We start from the raw sequence: 25,161 nt of genomic DNA, 5'->3' as shown, positions 1-25,161 counted from the left end.
TGGGTTAATTTCTGTGAGTCAGTAGAAGGAGTCAACGATGCAGCTAGGTTTCGAAGGTTACTTTCCAAGGACCCTAAATCCATTGGAAGTATCAAGAAGCAAGATTGTGCGTGGACAGTCTCTGCTACCGAGACTCTTAACCTCTTGGCAGAGACCCACTTCCCAGGCTGTAAGGATGCACCGTCAATAATGTAAGACACCGTCAATAATGAATGTGACGACTTCCAAAGCGGGAAAACCTAGTCACTCTGCACCAAAGGACTACAGACCCATTAGTTTATCATCCTTTCTCCTTAAGACTCTCGAAAGACTGATCGATCTGGAGATAAGGAGCCATGTGGACACCGCCTCTATAAGCAACTCTCAGCACGCCTATATCAAAGGCAAATCTGTGTATTCTGCCTTGCATGAGGTGGTTGGCTTCATTGAGAGGAATATGGAGAACTCAAACTTTACCATGGCTGCCTTTCTAGACATAGAAGAAGCTTTTAACAATGTGGAACTTGAGTCCATAAATCTCTCACTTAAGAAAGTTAACACACCTGAACCTCTAACTTGTTGGATAAATATGCTAGAAAGCAGAATTATTAAAATAAAAAAAAAAATAGGAAAACAGTAACTAGAGGCACCCCCCAAGGCGAGCTTCAGCTCTCGCCCGAGGCAAAGTACCTTGGCACATTCCTGGACTGTCAATTGCGATGGAACAGGAATGCTGTGGAAAGGGCGAAGAGAGGATTGATTGCACTTTATTCATGTAAGAATTCTATTGGGAAAAGTTGGGGTCAAAACCCATCGATTATACACTGGTTGTATAACACCGTGGTTAGACCCATCTTATCCTATGGTTCTCTTGTTTGGTGACACTCACTGCGCCAAAAATCGACATCCAGTAGGCTTGACAAGGTGCAAAGAGCTGCCGCAATTCTCATAACTGGAGCCACTCTGAACACAATGCTGAACTTAAAACCACTGAGTCTCAGCATTAAGTGTCAGGCAACTCGCAGTGCCCTACGGCTGCATGAACAGGATCTCTGGCGGGGTTGTACCTATGGGCATGGATGTATCCTGAACGAATCAGGTATAAATGTGAACCAACGCGGAAAATTGAGCGACTATATATCACCAGTCCTGAGATTTGACGATATTGACGTCGTTATACCTAGTAGAGACGACTGGAACGGCAGTAACTCCCCTCTGGACGGTCTGGCTTTTTATACAGACGGTTCCAAGATGGAGGAAGGTACCGACGTTGGCGTCTACTGTGAAAGGCTATCTCTTGAGTACACCTACAGGCTAGACAGCAACTGTAGTGTCTTCCAGGCTGAAATCTTCGCGATTTGGAAGGCAGCGGAATTGATAAAAAGTTTGGATGCAATAATCTTTGAACCGGTGACTATCTTCATAGATAGTCAGCCGGCTCTTAAAGCCATCAAATCCTGCAACATCAAATTCGATGTCGTCCTTAAGTGTAGATCAGCCTTGGGAACGCTAACTAACGGCTTTCGGCTATGCTGGGTACCAGGACACCGCGAGTATTTGGGTAATTAAAGAGCAGACGAATTAGCTAGACGAGGATCGCAGTCTACAGATCTAGCTAACGCTGACTCCATCAAACCACCCATTTGTCATTTCTTCAAAAAAATTGAAGCGTTCTCTGACGAAAGAGCCAGTGAATTGTGGCATAATGAACCTAGGTGCATTGTGGTAAGATCCATATGGCCGTCTCTGTCAGTCAAAAGAACAAACACTCTGTTGAACATGAGTAAAGCTGAAGTTAGAGTAACGACGGGAGTCATCACTGGACACTGCTATATCAGGGCCTTTACCATCAAATGGGATGAGGAACTGCAGACTCTGTGAGTATGAGGAGGAGTTGGAGACGATCGAGCACCTCCTGTGTCAATGACCAGCTCTGGCTAGCAGGCGGCATAGATTAGTGGGTGTTCACTTTCCACCGTGTCTATCTTTCTTCTCAACTGTGGAACCTGCTGTGATCTACAACATCATCAAAAATCTGAAGTGGCTGGGACAGCGCAACCTGAACGCGTAAATGATGTTTCAAATATTCTGCCTACCATCAAAATAAAACTTTTTTCCTTCTCTAAAACTATTCCTCCCCTCTTAAACTTTCTTGTAATTTATTTGTTCTTTACTTTTTAATAACGTCCTCTTTTTATTTCTTCCCTCTCTCCTCTCTTTTCCATCTCCTCTTTTCTTTATAGCATTTTCCTCTTTTTCTACTGGATGATCACAATGGACCGGAAGGTCTCCGAGTGACGCAGTCACAAGTTAGTGGCTGCACATCCCCAAACCTAACCTAACCTATCATACGCACAATTTTTCCGAACACTTTTGAAGGTACCTGAAGGAGTCGACTGATATGGCTTATCATCGAATTTAAACTAAGTTTGGACAAAATATTATGAAGGCCAAATTTTGGACCGAATCGGCAGATCCGTTCAAGAGTTATCTTGCTCTCCAACCATAGGGGTTTTTGCACCTTTCAGGCAATTTTCTCCGGAAGTGTGGACTTGCCCTTGTTGAATTTTGTACTGTCGTATAGAGGGCAGTGAATAGAAGTTGCTACAACAAAAATCAAAGCGATTCGAGAGCAGGTCCTAAACTGAACTTTTCCGAAATTTTGTGTGGGAGGTGGACGGAACCTCATCTAAGTCTATTAGAAATTGCACGATGTGCAAATAGGGACCAAATCGGTTAATCCCTTCAAGGGTTATCGTGCGCACAAAATTTCCGAACATTTCCGAAGTTTTGTGGGGGAGGTACCGGAAGGAGTGGACCGATATAACCCATCTCCGAACTTAAACTAAGTTTGGACAAAATATTGCGAAAGCCAAATTTTGGACCGAATCGGTTGATCGGTTCGAGAGTTATCGTGCGCTGCAGCCAAACAGACAGGCAGACGGACATAGCTAAATCAACTCCAACTCAACTTGGGGTCTAAAACCATTATTTCGATGACGCACATTTTGCCCGTATAAAAGTGTATATACCCTCGTTAGCATAAATGCTGAGGGTATAGAAATCAACGTGTTGTTTTTAAAATTCACATTAATTTATTTATTCATGGGAACCAACCTATTACCCCTTCCGATCATGAACTTCAAGCTAATATTATAAGTCTTCAACTAAAACTATACCATTGCGGATTCTAACACGCAGCGTGTATATCATGTGTAGTAAACGAACACTAAAAGCGAAATTTCGATGTATAAGAAAGATATTAAAAACGGTGTACAGATTACTCGGTATTAAAAGTCGCAAGAGGCGTGATGTTTTTCGGCCATATAAAAACCAAAATACATTGAACGAATATTAAAAAAAATCGGGACAAATAAAGACATAATAAAACAACGACACAAAAAAAACTATATAATCGATTAGCTGGAAGTTTTAAAAATAAATTTAGAAAATGTATAAAATTTTAAAGGATCTACCACAACTTGAACACGAAGGATTTCTATTTAAACTGGATTACGGTGAACCATCGGAAATTGCAAAATCTGTGGCGAAGGAAGAATTACGAGAAACACCAGAATATATTGAAAAGGGACTACGTGAATTAAGGAGTTTGCTGAAAGGTACAAGAAATTGATATGAAATCCATTACCGACGGATATAAACAAAAATAAATACTCTAAAAAATAAATAAATAAAATAAAAATAAAGAACGAGAAATTAATTATAAATTAATACTAAAAATGATCTTCGCCTAAAAAGGCAAAATTATCAAATAAATAAAAAACCGATCTTTAAAAAATTTCGAACATTCGGCCACCATGCGGTGATGGTACCTGAAGCAATGGATACATGGTCTATTTTGAAATTGTCTTCACTTTTGAGAGTCATTTCGTTCGATAGTTCAATATTTCCTCCCTTTTCCAGCCATTTTAAATCATGAACCTCTTGCAACCCTTTCTAAATTGGCTCTTGGTTGATTTAAATTAATCGGATTACCCTTGAAAATTCGTTTTAAAATTTATGCAATTTAATGCTAATCCATGAAAAAATATTTCAAAATATTCACATTTCAGCTGAACCTAACCTCACATGTCCCCTGGATAATGATCTATGGCTGCTGAGCTTTTTGAGGCCGGCACATTTCAATCCTGAAGGAGCCATAGAAATTGTATAGTCAAGGACCCTTCTGATCTTCTTAGATACACCCCATTAAAACATGTTTTATTTTCAGATTAAAAAATATTACAATTATCGTCAAAAATATCCTGAACTTTGCAAAGACTTAAAATTGGACACAGTTAAAGAAGTGATGCTGGAAAATACCGGTTCCATGTTACCCCAGCGTGATCAGTATGGAAGGCGTATATTTATCTCATTACATGGCAGTAAGTAGCATGAACAAATATTTTTTTTTTTAAATCCAAGTCCATGAAAAAATATTTTTAAAAAATTAAGTTAGATGAAAAAATATTTTTAAAAAAATCCGCGTTCATGAAAAAATATTTTTTAAAAAATCCAGGTTCATGAAGAAATATTTTTTAAAAAATCCATTTCGATGAAAAAAAATATTTTTAACAAATTCTCGTACATGAATTTTTGTTTTTAAATCCATGTTCATAAAAAATATTTTTTTTAAAAAATTCACGTCCATAAAAAATTATTTTTAAAAAAATCTTCGTTCATAAAAAAAAAAATATTTTTCAAAAAATTCAAGCTCATGAAAAAAAAAAATATTTTTAAAAAATACACGTTCATGAAGAAATATTAAAAAAAAATCTACGACCATAAAAATATTTTTAAAAAATTCACGTCCATGAAAAAATATTTTTTTTAAAAATCCACGTTCATAAAAAACTATTTTTTTTAAAAAATCCACGCTCATGAAAAAATATTTTGAAAAAATTGACGTCCATGAAAAATTATTTTTTAAAAATCCACGTTCATTAAAAATTCACGTCCATGAAAAATTATTTTTTTAAAAAAATCCACCTTCATGAAGAAATATTTAAAAAAAATCCACGTTCATGAAAAATTATTTTTTAAAAAAAATCCATTTCGATGAAAAAAATATTTTTAAAAATTCACGTCCATGAAAAATTATTTTTTAAAAATCAACGTTCATGAAAAAAAATTTTAAAAAATAAACGTTCATGAAAAATATTTTAAAAAAAATCACGTCAATGAAAAATAATTTAAAAAAAATCCACGTTCATGAAAAAAATATTTTTTTAAAAAATCCACGCTCATGAAAAGATATTTTTAAAAAATTCACGTCCATGAAAAATTATATTTTCAATTTTTTTTAACAAATACATCCTCGTTCATGAAAAATTAATTTTTAAAAAATTAACGTTCATGAAAAATTTTTTTAACAAATCCTCGTCCATGAAAAATTATTTTTTAAAAAATCCACGTTCATGAAAATTATTTTTTAAAAAATTAAAGTTAATAAAAAAATATTTTTTTTAAAAATCAACGTTCACGAAAAAAAAAATTTAAAAAATAAACTTTCATAAAAAATATTTTAAAAAATCACGTCAATGAAAAAGAATTTTTTAAAAAATCAACGTTCATGAAAAAAATATTTTTTTTAAAAAATCCACGCTCATGAAAAAATATTTTTAAAAAATTCACGTCCATGAAAAAAATATTTTTTAAAAATCCACGTTCATGAAAAATTATATTTTCAATCAACGTTCATGATAATTTTTTTTAACAAATCCTCGTTCATGAAAAATTAATTTTTAAAAAATTAACGTTCACGAAATTTTTTTTAACAAATCCTCGTTCATGAAAAATTATTTAAAAAAAAAAAAAATCAAGTTCATGAAAAATTATTTTTTAAAAAATTAACGTTCATAAAAAAATATTTTTTTTTAAAAAATCAATGTTCATGAAAAATTATTTTTTAAAAAATTATCGTTCATGAAAATTTTTTTTTTTAAAAAATCAATGTTCATGAAAAATTATTTTTTAAAAAATTATCGTTCATGAAAAATTTTTTTAACAAGTCCTCGTTCATGAAAAATTATTTTTCAAAAAATCCACGTTCGTGAAAAATTATTTTTTAAAAAATTAACGTTCATAAAAAATATTTTTTTAAAAAATCCACGCTCATGAAAAAATATTTTTTAAAAAATTAACGTTCATAAAAAAATATTTTTTTAAAAAATCAACGTTCATGAAAAATTATTTTTTAAAAAATTAACGTTCATGAAAAAAATATTTTTTTAAAAAATCCACGTTCATGAAAAAGAATTTTTTTTTAAAAAATCCTCGTTCATGAAAAATTATTTTTTAAAAAATCCACGTTCGCTAAAAAGTATTTTTTAAAAAATTAACGTTCATAAAAAATATTTTTGTAAAAAAATCAACGTTCATGAAAAATAATTTTTTAAAAAATTAAAGTTCATAAAAAAATATTTTTTTCAAAAATCAACGTTCATGAAAAAAAATTTAAAAAATAAACGTTCATGAAAAAATATTTTAAAAAAATCACGTCAATGAAAAATAATTTTTTAAAAAATCTACGTTCATGAAAAAAATATTTTTTTTAAAAAATCCACGCTCATGAAAAAATATTTTTTAAAAAATTAACCTTTAAAAAAAAAATATTTTTTTTTTAAAAAATCAACGTTCATGAAAAATTATTTTTTAAAAAATTAACGTTCATGAAAAAGAATATTTTTTTAAAAAATCCACGTTCATGAAAAAGAATATTTTTTTAAAAAATCCACGTTCATGAAAAAGAATATTTTTTTAAAAAATCCACGTTCATGAAAAAGAATATTTTTTTAAAAAATCCACGTTCATGAAGAAATATTTAAATCCACGTTCATGAAAAAAATATTTTTTTAAAAAATCCACGTTCATGAAGAAATATTTTTAAATCCACGTCCATAAAAAATATTTTTAAAATATTCACGTCCATGAAAAATTATTTTTTAAAAAATCCACGTTCACAAAAAAAAAAATATTTTTTTTTAAAAATCCACCTTCATAAAAAAATATTTTTAAAATATTCACGTCCATGAAAATTATTTTTTAAAAAATCCACGTTCACAAAAAAATATTTTTTAAAAAATCCACGCTCATAAAAAATATTTTTAAAATATTCACGCCCATGAAAAATTTTTTTAAAAAATCCATTTCAATGAAAAAATATTTTTAAAAATTCACGTCTATGAAAAAAATATTTTTTAAAAAATCCTCGTTCATGAAAAAAATATTTTTTTAAAAAATCCACGTTCATGAAAAAAAATATTTTTTTTAAAAAATCCACGTTCATGAAGAAATATTTAAATCCACGTTCATGAAGAAATATTTTTAAATCCACGTCCATACAAAATATTTTTAAAATATTCACGTCCATGAAAAATTATTTTTTAAAAAATCCACGTTCACAAAAAAATATTTTTTTAAAAAATCCACGCTCATAAAAAAATATTTTTAAAATATTCACGCCCATGAAAAATTATTTTTAAAAAAAATCCACTTTCACAAAATAAAAATATTTTTTTAAAAAATCCAAACTCATGAAAAAATATTTTTTAAAATTCACGTCCATGAAAAATTATTTTTTAAAAAATCCATTTCGATGAAAAATATTTTTAAAAATACACGTCCATGAAAAATAATTTTTAAAAAAATCCACGTTCATGAAATATTATATTTTAAAAAATCAACGTTCAGAATTTTTTTTTAACAAATCCTCGTTCATGAAAAATTATTTTTTAAAAAAAACACGTCTATTAAATTTTTTTTCGTAAAAAATTAAAGTTCATAAAAAATATTTTTTAAAAATGAACGTTCATGAAAAAATATTTTTTAAAAAATCAACGTTCATTGAAAATTATTTTTTAATAAATCCAAGTTCATGTAAAATTATTTTTTTAAAAAATCCACATCAATAAAAAAATATTTTTAAAAAAATCACGTCCATAAGAAATTATTTTTTTAAAAAATCCACGTTCACGAATAAAATATTGTTAAAAATCCACGTTCATGAAAAATTATATTTTAAAAAATCAACGTTCATGAAAAAATATTTTTATAATATCCAAATCAATAAAAAATAATTTTTAAAAAATCTAAGTCTATGAAAAATATTAAAAAAAATTAAGTCCAAGAACAAATTTAAAAAAAAAAAAAAATTCAAGTCCATGAAAAAATATTAAGAAAAAATCCACGTCCATTAAAAAGATATTTTTAAATAATCCACGTCCATTAAAAATATATATTTTAAATAATCCACGTTTATGAAAACATATATTTTCAAACATCCACGTCCATGAAAAAATATTTTTAAAAATCCACGTCCATGAAAAATATTTTTAAAAAATCCAGTCCATGAAAAAACATTTTTAAGAAATCCACGTCTATGAAAAAAATATTTTAAAAAATTCACGTCCATGAAAAAATATTTAAAAAAAAAAATAATTAAAAATGTCAAAATAATTAAGACTAAATTAAAAGGTTAGGTTAGGTTTAGGATGCACAGCTGCCGTGATGGCAACCACTCCACTCGGAGACCTTGAGGTTCATTGTAATCATCCTGACTATTGAGGTATATGTGTTGTATGTGATGATGATGTTATGATGTGATGGGAATGTAAGTCGGCTATGGATGAAGTGATTGTGGATCCGGCTATATGGTGATGTGTGCATGCAAATGGTGATGATGTGAAATAGAAGTGTGATGTGATGTTTGTTATGGATGAGGCTATATGATGTTACGTGTCTGTAGATGATGATAATATTCAACTCTTCACAGTACACACCAGCTCCCGTGCCATCTTCCATTTTTGAACCATCGGTAAAAATGCGTAGACGATCGGGCAGTGGTCTGTCCTGCTCCCAAGCACTTCTGTCAGGGATAAACACATTCACTTTGTGAAAGTCCAGGAATGGTGAAATATAGTCAGTATCACCCCCTCTGTCACATAGTCCAATCTGGCTGTCTATCCGTTTCAGAATACTAGCATGTCCAAGCTCTGACCAACGCCACTGATTTATCTCCTTAAGCCTCAAGGCACTCCTGGATGCTTGGTACTGTGTCAGAATGTCCAGTGTTTGGAAATTCAAAACAGCATTCAGGGCTGCCTGAGGGGTGCTTTTTGCTGCCCCAGTTATGAGAACTGATGCAGCCCGTTGCACTGAAGATAGCCTAGACAATTTGGCGTTAATGTTCAGGGCTTGCCACCAGACGAGACATCCATAGGTCAGAATGGAGCCAATGTATTACATGTGGCCTTAAGCCCCAGCTCTTACCTATGGAGTTCTTGCAAGAATAAAGTGCAATTAGACCCCTCTTAGTGCGCTCCTTCGTGTTCCTTTTCCATTTTAGCCGATGGTTGAGGATCACCCCCAGGTATTTCGCCTCAGTAGAGAAATGACGTCCATGATCTTTTTTTAATCCAAGACCATGAAAAGATGTTTTTAAATAAATGACGTCCGTGAAAAAAATATTTTTTTTTAAAAAATAATTTAAGAAATTCACGTACAAAATATTTTTAAAAAATCCACATACATGAAAAAGTATTAATTCACGTCTATGAAAAATATTTTTTTTAAATCCAAGTCCATGAAAAAATATGTTTAAGATAATTATAATATTTGTTTCTTTTTCCATCCCTTTACAGAATATTGGAATCCCAAAAAATTCACCCTGCAATCCATGCTACAATCATTTATCCTGCAATGTGAATATTATCGCGCCGAACCGGAAACCCAAATTTCTGGCATTGTCATTATACTGGATGTTGAGGGTTTAAAACTGCAACAAGTCTTTAAATTTACACCGAATTTCATTATGTCGTTGGTGCAATACATTCAAGAAGGCATGGGTCTACGTTTTAAGGGTTATCACGTTGTAAATAATCCGAAAATATTCGATATGATCTTTGCAATGACCAAACCATTTATACAAGAAAAAATGTACAAACGAATTTATTTTCATGGTTCCGATATGTCATCACTGCATCGTTATATATCACCGGATTGTTTGCCCGAATGTTATGGTGGAACTTTGAAGGCGGCACGACAATCATATGGTCCCCAGCTCGTCGAACTATTTGAAAAATATTCAAGTGATTTTGATGAATTTAAAAAATATGGTTATCAATAAAGGGTTTTTTTTGGATTGAGTATGAAGAGGGGTTGGTTTTATTTATTATCACAGTTATTTTTGAAGGCATGTCACAAATATGGAGTTTTTAAGGATCTTTTAAAGCCAAATATCAAAGCTATAAACGTGGAGTATTTAAGAACATTTTAAAGCCGAATGTCACCGCTATAAACGTGGAGTTAAAAAAAAAATAAAAAATTCCACGATTATTGAAAAAATATTTTTTAAAAATCCACGATTATTGAAAAAATATTTTTTAAAAATCCACGATTATTGAAAAAATATTTTTTAAAAATCCACGATTATTGAAAAAATATTTTTTAAAAATCCACGATTATTGAAAAAATATTTTTTAAAAATCCACGATTATTGAAAAAATATTTTTTAAAAATCCACGATTATTGAAAAAATATTTTTTAAAAATCCACGATTATTGAAAAAATATTTTTTAAAAATCCACGATTATTGAAAAAATATTTTTTAAAAATCCACGATTATTGAAAAAATATTTTTTAAAAATCCACGATTATTGAAAAATATTTTTTAAAAATCCACGATTATTGAAAAAATTTTTTTTTAAAAATCCACGATTATTGAAAAAAGGTTTTTTAAAAATCCATTATTGAATAATATATTTTTAAAAAATCCACGATTATTGAAAAAATATTTTTTAAAAATCCACGATTATTGAAAAAATATTTTTTAAAAATCCACGATTATTGAAAAAAGGTTTTTTAAAAATCCATTATTGAAAAATATATTTTTAAAAAATCCACGATTATTGAAAAATATATTTTTAAAAAATCCACGATTATTGAAAAATATATTTTTAAAAAATCCACGATTATTGAAAAATATATTTTTAAAAAATCCACGATTATTGAAAAATATATTTTTAAAAAATCCACGATTATTGAAAAATATATTTTTAAAAAATCCACGATTATTGAAAAATATATTTTTAAAAAATCCACGATTATTGAAAAATATATTTTTAAAAAATCCACGATTATTGAAAAATATATTTTTAAAAAATCCACGATTATTGAAAAATATATTTTTAAAAAATCCACGATTATTGAAAAATATATTTTTAAAAAATCCACGATTATTGAAAAATATATTTTTAAAAAATCCACGATTATTGAAAAATATATTTTTAAAAAATCCACGATTATTGAAAAATATATTTTTAAAAAATCCACGATTATTGAAAAATATATTTTTAAAAAATCCACGATTATTGAAAAATATATTTTTAAAAAATCCACGATTATTGAAAAATATATTTTTAAAAAATCCACGATTATTGAAAAATATATTTTTAAAAAATCCACGATTATTGAAAAATATATTTTTAAAAAATCCACGATTATTGAAAAATATATTTTTAAAAAATCCACGATTATTGAAAAATATATTTTTAAAAAATCCACGATTATTGAAAAATATATTTTTAAAAAATCCACGATTATTGAAAAATATATTTTTAAAAAATCCACGATTATTGAAAAATATATTTTTAAAAAATCCACGATTATTGAAAAATATATTTTTAAAAAATCCACGATTATTGAAAAATATATTTTTAAAAAATCCACGATTATTGAAAAATATATTTTTAAAAAATCCACGATTATTGAAAAATATATTTTTAAAAAATCCACGATTATTGAAAAATATATTTTTAAAAAATCCACGATTATTGAAAAATATATTTTTAAAAAATCCACGATTATTGAAAAATATATTTTTAAAAAATCCACGATTATTGAAAAATATATTTTTAAAAAATCCACGATTATTGAAAAATATATTTTTAAAAAATCCACGATTATTGAAAAATATATTTTTAAAAAATCCACGATTATTGAAAAATATATTTTTAAAAAATCCACGATTATTGAAAAATATATTTTTAAAAAATCCACGATTATTGAAAAATATATTTTTAAAAAATCCACGATTATTGAAAAATATATTTTTAAAAAATCCACGATTATTGAAAAATATATTTTTAAAAAATCCACGATTATTGAAAAATATATTTTTAAAAAATCCACGATTATTGAAAAATATATTTTTAAAAAATCCACGATTATTGAAAAATATATTTTTAAAAAATCCACGATTATTGAAAAATATATTTTTAAAAAATCCACGATTATTGAAAAAATATTTTTTAAAAATCCACGATTATTGAAAAAAGGTTTTTTAAAAATCCATTATTGAAAAATATATTTTTAAAAAATCCACGATTATTGAAAAATATATTTTTAAAAAATCCACGATTATTGAAAAATATATTTTTATTTTGAAGGCATATCAGAGATATGTAGTTTTTAAGGATCTTTTAAAGCCAAATATCAAAGCTATAAACGTGGATTATTTAAGAACATTTTAAAGCCGAATGTCACCGATATAAACGTGGAGTTAAAAAAAAATAAAAAATTCCACGATTATTGAAAAAATGTTTTTAAAAATCCACGATTATTGAAAAAATATTTTTAAAAAATCCACGATTATTGAAAAAATATTTTTAAAAAATCCACGATTTGAAAAAATATTTTTAAAAAATCCACGATTTGAAAAAATATTTTTAAAAAATCTACGATTTGAAAAAATATTTTTAAAAAATCCACGATTATTAAAAAAAATATTTTTAAAAAATCCACAATTGAAAAAATTGAAAAAATATTTTTAAAAAATCCACGATTATTGAAAAAAATATTTTTAAAAAATCCACGATTATTGAAAAAAATATTTTTAAAAAATCCACGATTATTGAAAAAAATATTTTTAAAAAATCCACGATTATTGAAAAAAATATTTTTAAAAAATCCACGATTATTGAAAAAAATATTTTTAAAAAATCCACGATTATTGAAAAAAATATTTTTAAAAAATCCACGATTATTGAAAAAAATATTTTTAAAAAATCCACGATTATTGAAAAAAATATTTTTAAAAAATCCACGATTATTGAAAAAAATATTTTTAAAAAATCCACGATTATTGAAAAAAATATTTTTAAAAAATCCACGATTATTGAAAAAAATATTTTTAAAAAATCCACGATTATTGAAAAATATATTTTTAAAAAATCCACGATTATTGAAAAATATTTTTAAAAAATCCACGATTATTGAAAAAATATTTTTAAAAAATATATTTTTCTATAATCGTGGATTTTTTAAAAATATTTTTTCAATAATTATTGAAAAATATATTTTTAAAAAATCCACGATTATTGAAAAATATATTTTTAAAAAATCCACGATTATTGAAAAATATATTTTTAAAAAATCCACGATTATTGAAAAATATATTTTTAAAAAATCCACGATTATTGAAAAAATATTTTTAAAAAATCCACGATTATTGAAAAAATATTTTTAAAAAATCCACGATTATTGAAAAAATATATTTAAAAAATCCATGATTATTGAAAAAATATTTTTAAAAAATCCACGATTATTGAAAAAATATTTTTAAAAAATCCACGATTTGAAAAAATATTTTTAAAAAATCTACGATTTGAAAAAATATTTTTAAAAAATCCACGATTATTGAAAAAATATTTTTAAAAAATCCACAATTGAAAAAATTGAAAAAATATTTTTAAAAAATCCACGATTATTGAAAAAATATTTTTAAAAAATATATTTTTCTATAATCGTGGATTTTTTAAAAATATTTTTTCAATAATTATTGAAAAATATATTTTTAAAAAATCCACGATTATTGAAAAATATATTTTTAAAAAATCCACGATTATTGAAAAATATATTTTTAAAAAATCCACGATTATTGAAAAAATATTTTTAAAAAATCCACGATTATTGAAATAATATTTTTAAAAAATCCACGATTATTGAAAAAATATTTTTAAAAAATCCACGATTATTGAAAAAATATTTTTAAAAAATCCACGATTATTGAAAAAATATTTTTAAAAAATCCACGATTTGAAAAAATATTTTTAAAAAATCTACGATTTGAAAAAATATTTTTAAAAAATCCACGATTATTGAAAAAATATTTTTAAAAAATCCACAATTGAAAAAATTGAAAAAATATTTTTAAAAAATCCACGATTATTGAAAAAATATTTTTAAAAAATCCACGATTTGAAAAAATATTTTTAAAAAATCTACGATTTGAAAAAATATTTTTAAAAAATCCACGATTATTGAAAAAATATTTTTAAAAAATCCACAATTGAAAAAATTGAAAAAATATTTTTAAAAAATCCACGATTATTGAAAAAAATATTTTTAAAAAATCCACGATTATTGAAAAAAATATTTTTAAAAAATCCACGATTATTGAAAAAAATATTTTTAAAAAATCCACGATTATTGAAAAAAATATTTTTAAAAAATCCACGATTATTGAAAAAAATATTTTTAAAAAATCCACGATTATTGAAAAAAATATTTTTAAAAAATCCACGATTATTGAAAAAAATATTTTTAAAAAATCCACGATTATTGAAAAAAATATTTTTAAAAAATCCACGATTATTGAAAAAAATATTTTTAAAAAATCCACGATTATTGAAAAAAATATTTTTAAAAAATCCACGATTATTGAAAAAAATATTTTTAAAAAATCCACGATTATTGAAAAATATATTTTTAAAAAATCCACGATTATTGAAAAATATATTTTTAAAAAATCCACGATTATTGAAAAATATATTTTTAAAAAATCCACGATTATTGAAAAATATATTTTTAAAAAATCCACGATTATTGAAAAATATTTTTAAAAAATCCACGATTATTGAAAAAATATTTTTAAAAAATCCACGATTATTGAAAAATATATTTTTAAAAAATCCACAATTATTGAAAAATATATTTTTAAAAAATCCACGATTATTGAAAAATATATTTTTAAAAAATCCACGATTATTGAAAAATATATTTTTAAAAAATCCACGATTATTGAAAAATATATTTTTAAAAAATCCACGATTATTGAAAAAATATTTTTAAAAAATCCACGATTATTGAAAAAATATTTTTAAAAAATCCACGATTATTGAAAAAATATTTTTAAAAAATCCATGATTATTGAAAAAATATTTTTAAAAAATCCACGATTATTGAAAAAATATTTTTAAAAAATCCACGATTATTGAAAAAATATTTTTAAAAAATCCAAAATTGAAAAAAATATTTTTAAAAAATCCACGATTATTGAAAAATATATTTTTAAAAAATCCACGATTATTGAAAAAATATTTTTAAAAAATCCACGATTATTGAAAAAATATTTTTAAAAAATCCACGATTATTGACAAATAATTTTAAAAAATCCACGATTATTGAAAAAATATTTTAAAAAAAATCCACGATTATTGAAAAAATATTTTTAAAAGAATCCACGATTTGTAAAAAAAATTAAAAAAATACACTATTATTGAAAAAAAAATATTTTTAAAAAATCTACGATAATTGGAAAAATATTTTTAAAAAATCCACGATTATTGAAAAAATATTTTTTAAAAATCCACGGTTATTGAAAAAATATTTTTCAAAAATCCACGATTATTAAAAAAATATTTTTAAAAAATCCACGATTATTGAAAAAATATTTTTAAAAAATCCGCGATTTAAAAAATACATAGTTGAAAAAATATTTTTTTTAAAAAAATCCAATTTTATTGAAAGTGTATAGTTTAAAAAATCCACTTTTATTGAAAAAAATATTCGTTAAAAACAGCTTTAAATGGTGAGTTTTTAAGAGTTTTTTTTAACGTATTATTCTTAAAATAATAATCATGGATTTTAGTTTATATTAAAAACCAAATCTGAAAACTGTGCTCACCACTGTTTTAAACCTTCCCTATTTGGTCATATGCAAAGCTTCGGCCAGTGACCATTGTACCCAAATTGTCTGCAAGCTGTCTTTTTTTTTTGCATTTTGACTTTTGTGCAACCAACAACAACAAAAAATAAATGTTATGCACATTTATTAATAACAAGAAGGAAAAGAAAATGAAATTTACAATACCATCGTGGCCCCAAAACGTATGGTTGAGTGTTAGTTTTGTAATTGTATCGCGACAAAATACTTAAATTGTGTAATAAGTTTTGATCCGGAACATGTTTACCTGTAAAAAAATTGAACCTGAAACTAAATTTGGTGATTTTACGTTTAAATTAGAGCTACAAAATATAAGTGATCAAGCCAAAGATTTGGCTGTCACAGATTTACGGGAAACACCGGAAAATGTTGCAAAGGGATTGGAAGAGTTGCGGAGACTACTTAGAGGTTATTGCGAAGATTGCTTCTAGGTATTTTATATTGAAGAAATATTATTTTATTCATTACAGAAGAGGAAAATCTAATTTTACCTTTGGAAAGCGACGAGTGGCTTTTGGGATTTTTACGAATTTGCAAATTTTATCCTGAAGGTGCAAAAGATAAGGTAAGGGGCCACTGATACTTTGTTCTCCATGTGCTTGAAGTGCTTTAATTTTGGTCCGCAATAATATTTTGAAATTCACACTCCTCCTCCTCGCCACAGATAAAAACCTATTACAAATATCGCCAACGTTATGCAGATGTCTTCAAAGACGGTACTCCGAAGCGAGTCAAACATGTTTTCGATATGAGTTCTATTTTGGTGCTGCCAAATAGAGATCAGCATGGAAGGAGGATAATACTTATGAGATCAGGAAGTATATTAAATTTCAAACAAAAAATAAAATATCTTTCAAAACCCCACTCCTTCTCTTTCAGAGTACTGGGATCACAAGCGTGTCCACAAGGATGAATTTTTCTTGGCAGCAGCGCTGTGTCATGAATTTTGTCGCATGGAACCGAATTCACAAATAAATGGTATGGTAGCCATTACCGATTTGGATGGTCTTACCATGGAACAAGCAATGCAATTTACCCTGAACTATTCAAAACGCAATGTCGAGTCATATCGTGATGGTGCCTCATTTCGTCCAAAAGATTTACATTTTATAAATGAACCATCGATATTCCATAAAATCTTTAATTTAGTACGTCCTTTTATAGGTAAAAAGTTGTCGAAACGGACACATTTTCATGGCAGCAATATGCAATCGTTACATGAATTCATATCACCCGATTCGTTGCCCGAATGTTATGGTGGCAGGCTGAAACTGGAGTTAAACTATGGTCCCCAATTGTATGAACTGATGACATTGTTTGAAGATGATTTTGAAAATAATTTAAAATATGGTTTTAAATCGAAAGCGAAATAGGACATTTTCATAAAGAAATTCAAACAATATATCAGCAAATTATTTTCAAAAATCATGGATTTCTTCAAGAATATTTTTTCAATAAACCTGCATTTTTTTAAAGAATATTTTTCAATAAACGTGGATTTTTTAAAAAATATTTTTTCACCCGCCATCAGACCATTAAACGTGGATTTTTTAAAGAATATGTTTTCACCCACCATCAGACCAATAAACGTGGATTTTTTAAAGAATACTTTTTCACCCACCATCAGACCAATAAACGTGGATTTTTTAAAGAATATTTTTTCACCCACCATCAGACCAATAAACGTGGATTTTTTAAAGAATATTTTTTCACCCACCATCAGACCAATAAACGTGGATTTTTTAAAGAATATTTTTTCACCCACCATCAGACCAATAAACGTGGATTTTTTAAAGAATATTTTTTCACCCACCAACAGACCAATAAACGTGGATTTTTTAAAGAATATTTTTTCACCCACCATCAGACCAATAAACGTGGATTTTTTAAAGAATATTTTTTCACCCACCATCAGACCAATAAACGTGGATTTTTTAAAGAATATTTTTTCACCCACCATCAGACCAATAAACGTGGATTTTTTAAAGAATATTTTTTCACCCACCATCAGACCAATAAACGTGGATTTTTTAAAGAATATTTTTTCACCCACCAACAGACCAATAAACGTGGATTTTTTAAAGAATATTTTTTCACCCACCATCAGACCAATAAACGTGGATTTTTTAAAGAATATTTTTTCACCCACCATCAGACCAATAAACGTGGATTTTTTAAAGAATATTTTTTCACCCACCATCAGACCAATAAACGTGGATTTTTTAAAGAATATTTTTTCACCCACCATCAGACCAATAAACGTGGATTTTTTAAAGAATATTTTTTCACCCACCATCAGACCAATAAACGTGGATTTTTTAAAGAATATTTTTTCACCCACCATCAGACCAATAAACGTGGATTTTTTAAAGAATATTTTTTCACCCACCATCAGACCAATAAACGTGGATTTTTTAAAGAATATTTTTTCACCCACCATCAGACCAATAAATGTGGATGTTTTAAAGAATATTTTTTCACCCACCATCAGACCAATAAATGTGGATGTTTTAAAGAATATTTTCATCAAAAGCTCGTGGATTTTTAAAAATATTTTTCTAGAGTCATCGAAGCTCGTGGATTTTTAAAAACAATATTTCCAAAGTCATCAAAAGCTCGTGGATTTTTAAAAACAATATTTCCAAAGTCATCAAAAGCTCGTGGATTTTTAAAAATATTTTTCTAGAGCCATCAAAAGCTCGTGGATTTTTAAAAATATTTTTCTAGAGTCATCAAAAGCTCGTGGATTTTTAAAAATATTTTTTCTAGAGCCATCAAAAGCTCGTGGATTTTTAAAAATATTTTTCTAGAGCCATCAAAAGCTCGTGGATTTTTAAAAATATTTTTCTAGAGTCATTAAAAGCTCGTGGATTTTTAAAAATATTTTTCTAGAGTCACCAAAAGCTCGTGGATTTTTAAAAATATTTTTTCTAGAGCCATCAAAAGCTCGTGGATTTTTAAAAATATTTTTCTAGAGTCATCAAAAGATAGTGGATTTTTAAAAATATTTTTCTAGAGCCATCAAAAGCTTGTGGATTCTTAAAAATATTTTTCTAGAGTCATCAAAAGCTCGTGGATTTTTAAAAATTGTTTTCTAGAGTCATCAAAAGCTCGTGGATTTTTTAAAATATTTTTCTAGAGTCATCAAAAGCTCGTGGATTTTTAAAAATAATTTTCTAGAGTCATCAAAATCTCGTGGATTTTTAAAAATATTTTTCTAGAGTCATCAAAAGCTCGTGGATTTTTAAAAATATTTTTCTAGAGTCATCAAAAGCTCGTGGATTTTTTAAAATATTTGTCTAGAGCCATCAAAAGCTCGTGGATTTTTAAAAATATTTTTCTAGAGCCATCAAAAGCTCGTGGATTTTTAAAAATATTTTTCTAGAGTCATCAAAAGCTCGTGGATTTTTAAAAATATTTTTCTAGAGTCATCAAAAGCTCGTGGATTTTTAAAAATATTTTTCTAGAGCCATCAAAAGCTCGTGGATTTTTAAAAATATTTTTCTAGAGTCATCAAAAGCTCGTGGATTTTTAAAAATATTTTTCTAGAGTCATCAAAAGCTCGTGGATTTTTTAAAATATTTGTCTAGAGCCATCAAAAGCTCGTGGATTTTTAAAAATATTTGTCTAGAGCCATCAAAAGCTCGTGGATTTTTAAAAATATTTTTCTAGAGCCATCAAAAGCTCGTGGATTTTTAAAAATATTTTTCTAGAGCCATCAAAAGCTCGTGGATTTTTAAAAATATTTTTCTAGAGCCATCAAAAGCTCGTGGATTTTTAAAAATATTTTTCTAGAGCCATCAAAAGCTCGTGTATTTTTAAAAATATTTTTCTAGAGTTATCAACAGCTCGTGGATTTTTAAAAATATTTTTCTAGAGTTATCAAAAGCTCGTGGATTTTTAAAAATATTTTTCACCCACCATCAGACCAATAAACGTGGATTTTTTAAAGAATATTTTTTCACCCACCATCAGACCAATAAACGTGGATTTTTTAAAGAATATTTTTTCACCCACCATCAGACCAATAAACGTGGATTTTTTAAAGAATATTTTTTCACCCACCATCAGACCAATAAACGTGGATTTTTTAAAGAATATTTTTTCACCCACCATCAGACCAAGAAACGTGGATTTTTTAAAGAATATTTTTTCACCCACCATCAGACCAATAAACGTGGATTTTTTAAAGAATATTTTTTCACCTAACCACCAATAAACGTGGATTTTTTGAAGAATATTTTTTCACCCACCATCAGACCAATAAACGTGGATTTTTTAAAGAATATTTTTTCACCCACCATCAGACCAATAAACGTGGATTTTTTAAAGAATATTTTTTCACCCACCATCAGACCAAGAAACGTGGATTTTTTAAAGAATATTTTTTCACCTAACATCAGACCAATAAACGTGGATTTTTAAAGAATATTTTTTCACCTAACCACCAATAAACGTGGATTTTTTGAAGAATATTTTTTCACCCACCATCAGACCAATAAACGTGGATTTTTTAAAGAATATTTTTTCACCCACCATCAGACCAATAAACGTGGATTTTTTAAAGAATATTTTTTCACCCACCATCAGACCAATAAATGTGGATTTTTTAAAGAATATTTTTTCACCCACCATCAGACCAATAAACGTGGATTTTTTAAAGAATATTTTTTCACCCACCATCAGACCAATAAACGTGGATTTTTTAAAGAATATTTTTTCACCCACCATCAGACCAATAAATGTGGATTTTTTAAAGAATATTTTTTCACCCACCATCAGACCAATAAACGTGGATTTTTTAAAGAATATTTTTTCACCCACCATCAGACCAATAAATGTGGATTTTTTAAAGAATATTTTTTCACCCACCATCAGACCAATAAACGTGGATTTTTTAAAGAATATTTTTTCACCCACCATCAGACCAGTAAACGTGGATTTCTTAAAGAATATTTTTTCACCCACCATCAGACCAATAAACGTGGATTTTTTAAAGAATATTTTTTCACCCACCATCAGACCAATAAACGTGGATTTTTTAAAGAATATTTTTTCACCCACCATCAGACCAATAAACGTGGATTTTTTAAAGAATATTTTTTCACCCACCATCAGACCAATAAACGTGGATTTCTTAAAGAATATTTTTTCACCCACCATCAGACCAATAAACGTGGATTTTTTAAAGAATATTTTTTCACCCACCATCAGACCAATAAACGTGGATTTTTTAAAGAATATTTTTTCACCCACCATCAGACCAATAAACGTGGATTTTTTAAAGAATATTTTTTCACCCACCATCAGACCAAGAAACGTGGATTTTTTAAAGAATATTTTTTCACCTAACATCAGACCAATAAACGTGGATTTTTAAAGAATATTTTTTCACCTAACCACCAATAAACGTGGATTTTTTGAAGAATATTTTTTCACCCACCATCAGACCAATAAACGTGGATTTTTTAAAGAATATTTTTTCACCCACCATCAGACCAATAAACGTGGATTTTTTAAAGAATATTTTTTCACCCACCATCAGACCAATAAATGTGGATTTTTTAAAGAATATTTTTTCACCCACCATCAGACCAATAAACGTGGATTTTTTAAAGAATATTTTTTCACCCACCATCAGACCAATAAACGTGGATTTTTTAAAGAATATTTTTTCACCCACCATCAGACCAATAAATGTGGATTTTTTAAAGAATATTTTTTCACCCACCATCAGACCAATAAACGTGGATTTTTTAAAGAATATTTTTTCACCCACCATCAGACCAATAAATGTGGATTTTTTAAAGAATATTTTTTCACCCACCATCAGACCAATAAACGTGGATTTTTTAAAGAATATTTTTTCACCCACCATCAGACCAGTAAACGTGGATTTCTTAAAGAATATTTTTTCACCCACCATCAGACCAATAAACGTGGATTTTTTAAAGAATATTTTTTCACCCACCATCAGACCAATAAACGTGGATTTTTTAAAGAATATTTTTTCACCCACCATCAGACCAATAAACGTGGATTTTTTAAAGAATATTTTTTCACCCACCATCAGACCAATAAACGTGGATTTCTTAAAGAATATTTTTTCACCCACCATCAGACCAATAAACGTGGATTTTTTAAAGAATATTTTTTCACCCACCATCAGACCAATAAACGTGGATTTTTTAAAGAATATTTTTTCACCCACCATCAGACCAATAAACGTGGATTTTTTAAAGAATATTTTTTCACCCACCATCAGACCAATAAACGTGGATTTTTTAAAGAATATTTTTTCACCCACCATCAGACCAATAAACGTGGATTTTTTAAAGAATATTTTTTCACCCACCATCAGACCAATAAACGTGGATTTTTTAAAGAATATTTTTTCACCCACCATCAGACCAATAAACGTGGATTTTTTAAAGAATATTTTTTCACCCACCATCAGACCAATAAACGTGGATTTTTTAAAGAATATTTTTTCACCCACCATCAGACCAATAAACGTGGATTTTTTAAAGAATATTTTTTCACCCACCATCAGACCAATAAACGTGGATTTTTTAAAGAATATTTTTTCACCCACCATCAGACCAATAAACGTGGATTTTTTAAAGAATATTTTTTCACCCACCATCAGACCAATAAACGTGGATTTTTTAAAGAATATTTTTTCACCCACCATCAGACCAATAAACGTGGATTTTTTAAAGAATATTTTTTCACCCACCATCAGACCAATAAACGTGGATTTTTTAAAGAATATTTTTTCACCCACCATCAGACCAATAAACGTGGATTTTTTAAAGAATATTTTTTCACCCACCATCAGACCAATAAACGTGGATTTTTTAAAGAATATTTTTTCACCCACCATCAGACCAATAAACGTGGATTTTTTAAAGAATATTTTTTCACCCACCATCAGACCAATAAACGTGGATTTTTTAAAGAATATTTTTTCACCCACCATCAGACCAATAAACGTGGATTTTTTAAAGAATATTTTTTCACCCACCATCAGACCAATAAACGTGGATTTTTTAAAGAATATTTTTTCACCCACCATCAGACCAATAAACGTGGATTTTTTAAAGAATATTTTTTCACCCACCATCAGACCAATAAACGTGGATTTTTTAAAGAATATTTTTTCACCCACCATCAGACCAATAAACGTGGATTTTTTAAAGAATATTTTTTCACCCACCATCAGACCAATAAACGTGGATTTTTTAAAGAATATTTTTTCACCCACCATCAGACCAATAAACGTGGATTTTTTAAAGAATATTTTTTCACCCACCATCAGACCAATAAACGTGGATTTTTTAAAGAATATTTTTTCACCCACCATCAGACCAATAAACGTGGATTTTTTAAAGAATATTTTTTCACCCACCATCAGACCAATAAACGTGGATTTTTTAAAGAATATTTTTTCACCCACCATCAGACCAATAAACGTGGATTTTTTAAAGAATATTTTTTCACCCACCATCAGACCAATAAACGTGGATTTTTTAAAGAATATTTTTTCACCCACCATCAGACCAATAAACGTGGATTTTTTAAAGAATATTTTTTCACCCACCATCAGACCAATAAACGTGGATTTTTTAAAGAATATTTTTTCACCCATTTTTTTATTTTTCTAGAGTCATCGAAGCTCGCGGATTTTTAAAAACAATTTTTCCAAAGTCATCAAAAGCTCGTGGATTTTTAAAAATATTTTTCTAGAGTCATCAAAAGCTCGTGGATTTTTAAAAATATTTTTCTAGAGTCATCAAAAGCTCGTGGATTTTTAAATATATTTTTCTAGAGTCATCAAAAGCTCGTGGATTTTTAAAAATATTTTTCTAGAGTCATCAAAAGCTCGTGGATTTTTAAAAATATTTTCTAGAGTCATCAAAAGCTCGTGGATTTTTAAAAATATTTTTCTAGAGTCATCAAAAGATCGTGGATTTTTAAAAATATTTTTCTAGAGTCATCAAAAGCTCGTGGATTTTTAAAAATATTTTCTAGAGTCATAAAAAGCTCGTGGATTTTTTAAAATATTTTTCTAGAGTCATCAAAAGATCGTGGATTTTTAAAAAAATATTTTTCTACAATCATCAAAAGATCGTGGATTTTTAAAAAAATATTTTTCTACAATCATCAAAAGCTCGTGGATTTTTAAAAATATTTTTCTACAATCATCAAAAGCTCGTGGATTTTTAAAAATATTTTCTAGAGTCATCAAAAGATCGTGGATTTTTAAAAAATATTTTTCTACAATTATCAAAAGCTCGTGGATTTTTAAATATTTTTCTACAATCATCAAAAGCTCGTGGATTTTTACAAATATTTTTCTAGATTCATAGAAAGCTCGTGGATTTTTAAAAATATTTTTCTAGAGCCATCAAAAGCTCGTGGATTTTTTAAAATATTTTTCTAGAGTCATCAAAAGCTCGTGGATTTTTAAAAATATTTTTCTAGAGTCATCAAAAGCTCGTGGATTTTTAAAAATATTTATCTAGAGTCATCAAAAGCTCGTGGATTTTTAAAAATATTTTTCTAGAGTCATCAAAAGCTCGTGGATTTTTAAAAAATATTTTTCTAGAGTCATCAAAAGCTCGTGGAGTTTTAAAAATATTTTTCTAGAGTCATCAAAAGCTCGTGGAGTTTTAAAAATATTTTTCTAGAGTCAGCAACAACTCGTGGATTTTAAAAAATATTTTTCTAGAGTCAGCAAAAGCTCGTGGATTTTTAAAAATATTTTTCTAGAGCCATCAAAAGCTCGTGGATTTTTAAAAATATTTTTCTAGAGCCATCAAAAGCTCGTAAATTTTTAAAAATATTTGTCTAGAGCCATCAAAAGCTCGTGGATTTTTAAAAATATTTTTCTAGGGCCATCGAAAGCTCGTGGATTTTTAAAAATATTTTTCTAGAGCCATCAAAAGCTCGTGGATTTTTAAACATATTTTTCTAGGGCCATCAAAAGCTCGTGGAATTTTAAAAATATTTTTCTAGAGCCATCAAAAGCTCGTGGATTTTTAAAAATATTTTTCTAGAGCCATCAAAAGCTCGTGGATTTTTAAACATATTTTTCTAGAGCCATCAAAAGCTCGTGGATTTTAAAAAATATTTTTCTAGAGCCATCAAAAGCTCGTGGATTTTTAAAAATATTT

At 27.4% G+C, this 25,161-nt stretch overlaps 2 protein-coding genes across 2 annotated transcripts; both read left to right on the top strand.

Annotated features, from left to right (window-relative positions):
- The first annotated feature begins 3,156 nt into the window (after positions 1-3,156).
- On the top strand, positions 3,157-10,131 carry LOC141392524 (alpha-tocopherol transfer protein-like). Its single transcript, XM_073965461.1, has 4 exons — positions 3,157-3,599; positions 4,053-4,147; positions 4,211-4,364; positions 9,621-10,131. Exons 1-4 carry the CDS (start codon positions 3,431-3,433, stop codon positions 10,103-10,105), a joined length of 903 nt encoding a protein of 300 aa, XP_073821562.1. The 5' UTR covers positions 3,157-3,430; the 3' UTR covers positions 10,106-10,131.
- Positions 10,132-16,144: 6,013 nt separating this feature from the next.
- Positions 16,145-17,460, top strand: LOC141392523 (alpha-tocopherol transfer protein-like). The gene is made up of 4 exons (XM_073965460.1): positions 16,145-16,390; positions 16,453-16,547; positions 16,647-16,800; positions 16,862-17,460. The coding sequence occupies exons 1-4, from the start codon at positions 16,222-16,224 to the stop codon at positions 17,353-17,355; spliced, it is 912 nt and encodes a 303-aa protein (XP_073821561.1). The 5' UTR covers positions 16,145-16,221; the 3' UTR covers positions 17,356-17,460.
- Positions 17,461-25,161: the final 7,701 nt, after the last annotated feature.

Source organism: Musca autumnalis, unplaced genomic scaffold (genome assembly GCF_047663935.1).
Source record: "Musca autumnalis isolate F117 unplaced genomic scaffold, ASM4766393v1 scaffold_2, whole genome shotgun sequence".
Taxonomy (NCBI): Eukaryota; Metazoa; Arthropoda; class Insecta; order Diptera; family Muscidae; genus Musca; species Musca autumnalis.
This window is presented reverse-complemented; position numbering and strand designations above follow the sequence as displayed.

Coding starts and splice junctions, on each gene's coding strand:
- LOC141392524 (XM_073965461.1), top strand. CDS start 3,431: ATGTATAAAATTTTAAAGGATCTACCACAACTTGAACACGAAGGATTT. Junction 3,600..4,052: donor ATTAAGGAGTTTGCTGAAAG/GTACAAGAAATT, acceptor TTCACATTTCAG/CTGAACCTAACCTCACATGT. Junction 4,365..9,620: donor ATTTATCTCATTACATGGCA/GTAAGTAGCATG, acceptor ATCCCTTTACAG/AATATTGGAATCCCAAAAAA.
- LOC141392523 (XM_073965460.1), top strand. CDS start 16,222: ATGTTTACCTGTAAAAAAATTGAACCTGAAACTAAATTTGGTGATTTT. Junction 16,548..16,646: donor CTGAAGGTGCAAAAGATAAG/GTAAGGGGCCAC, acceptor TCCTCGCCACAG/ATAAAAACCTATTACAAATA. Junction 16,801..16,861: donor AATACTTATGAGATCAGGAA/GTATATTAAATT, acceptor CTTCTCTTTCAG/AGTACTGGGATCACAAGCGT.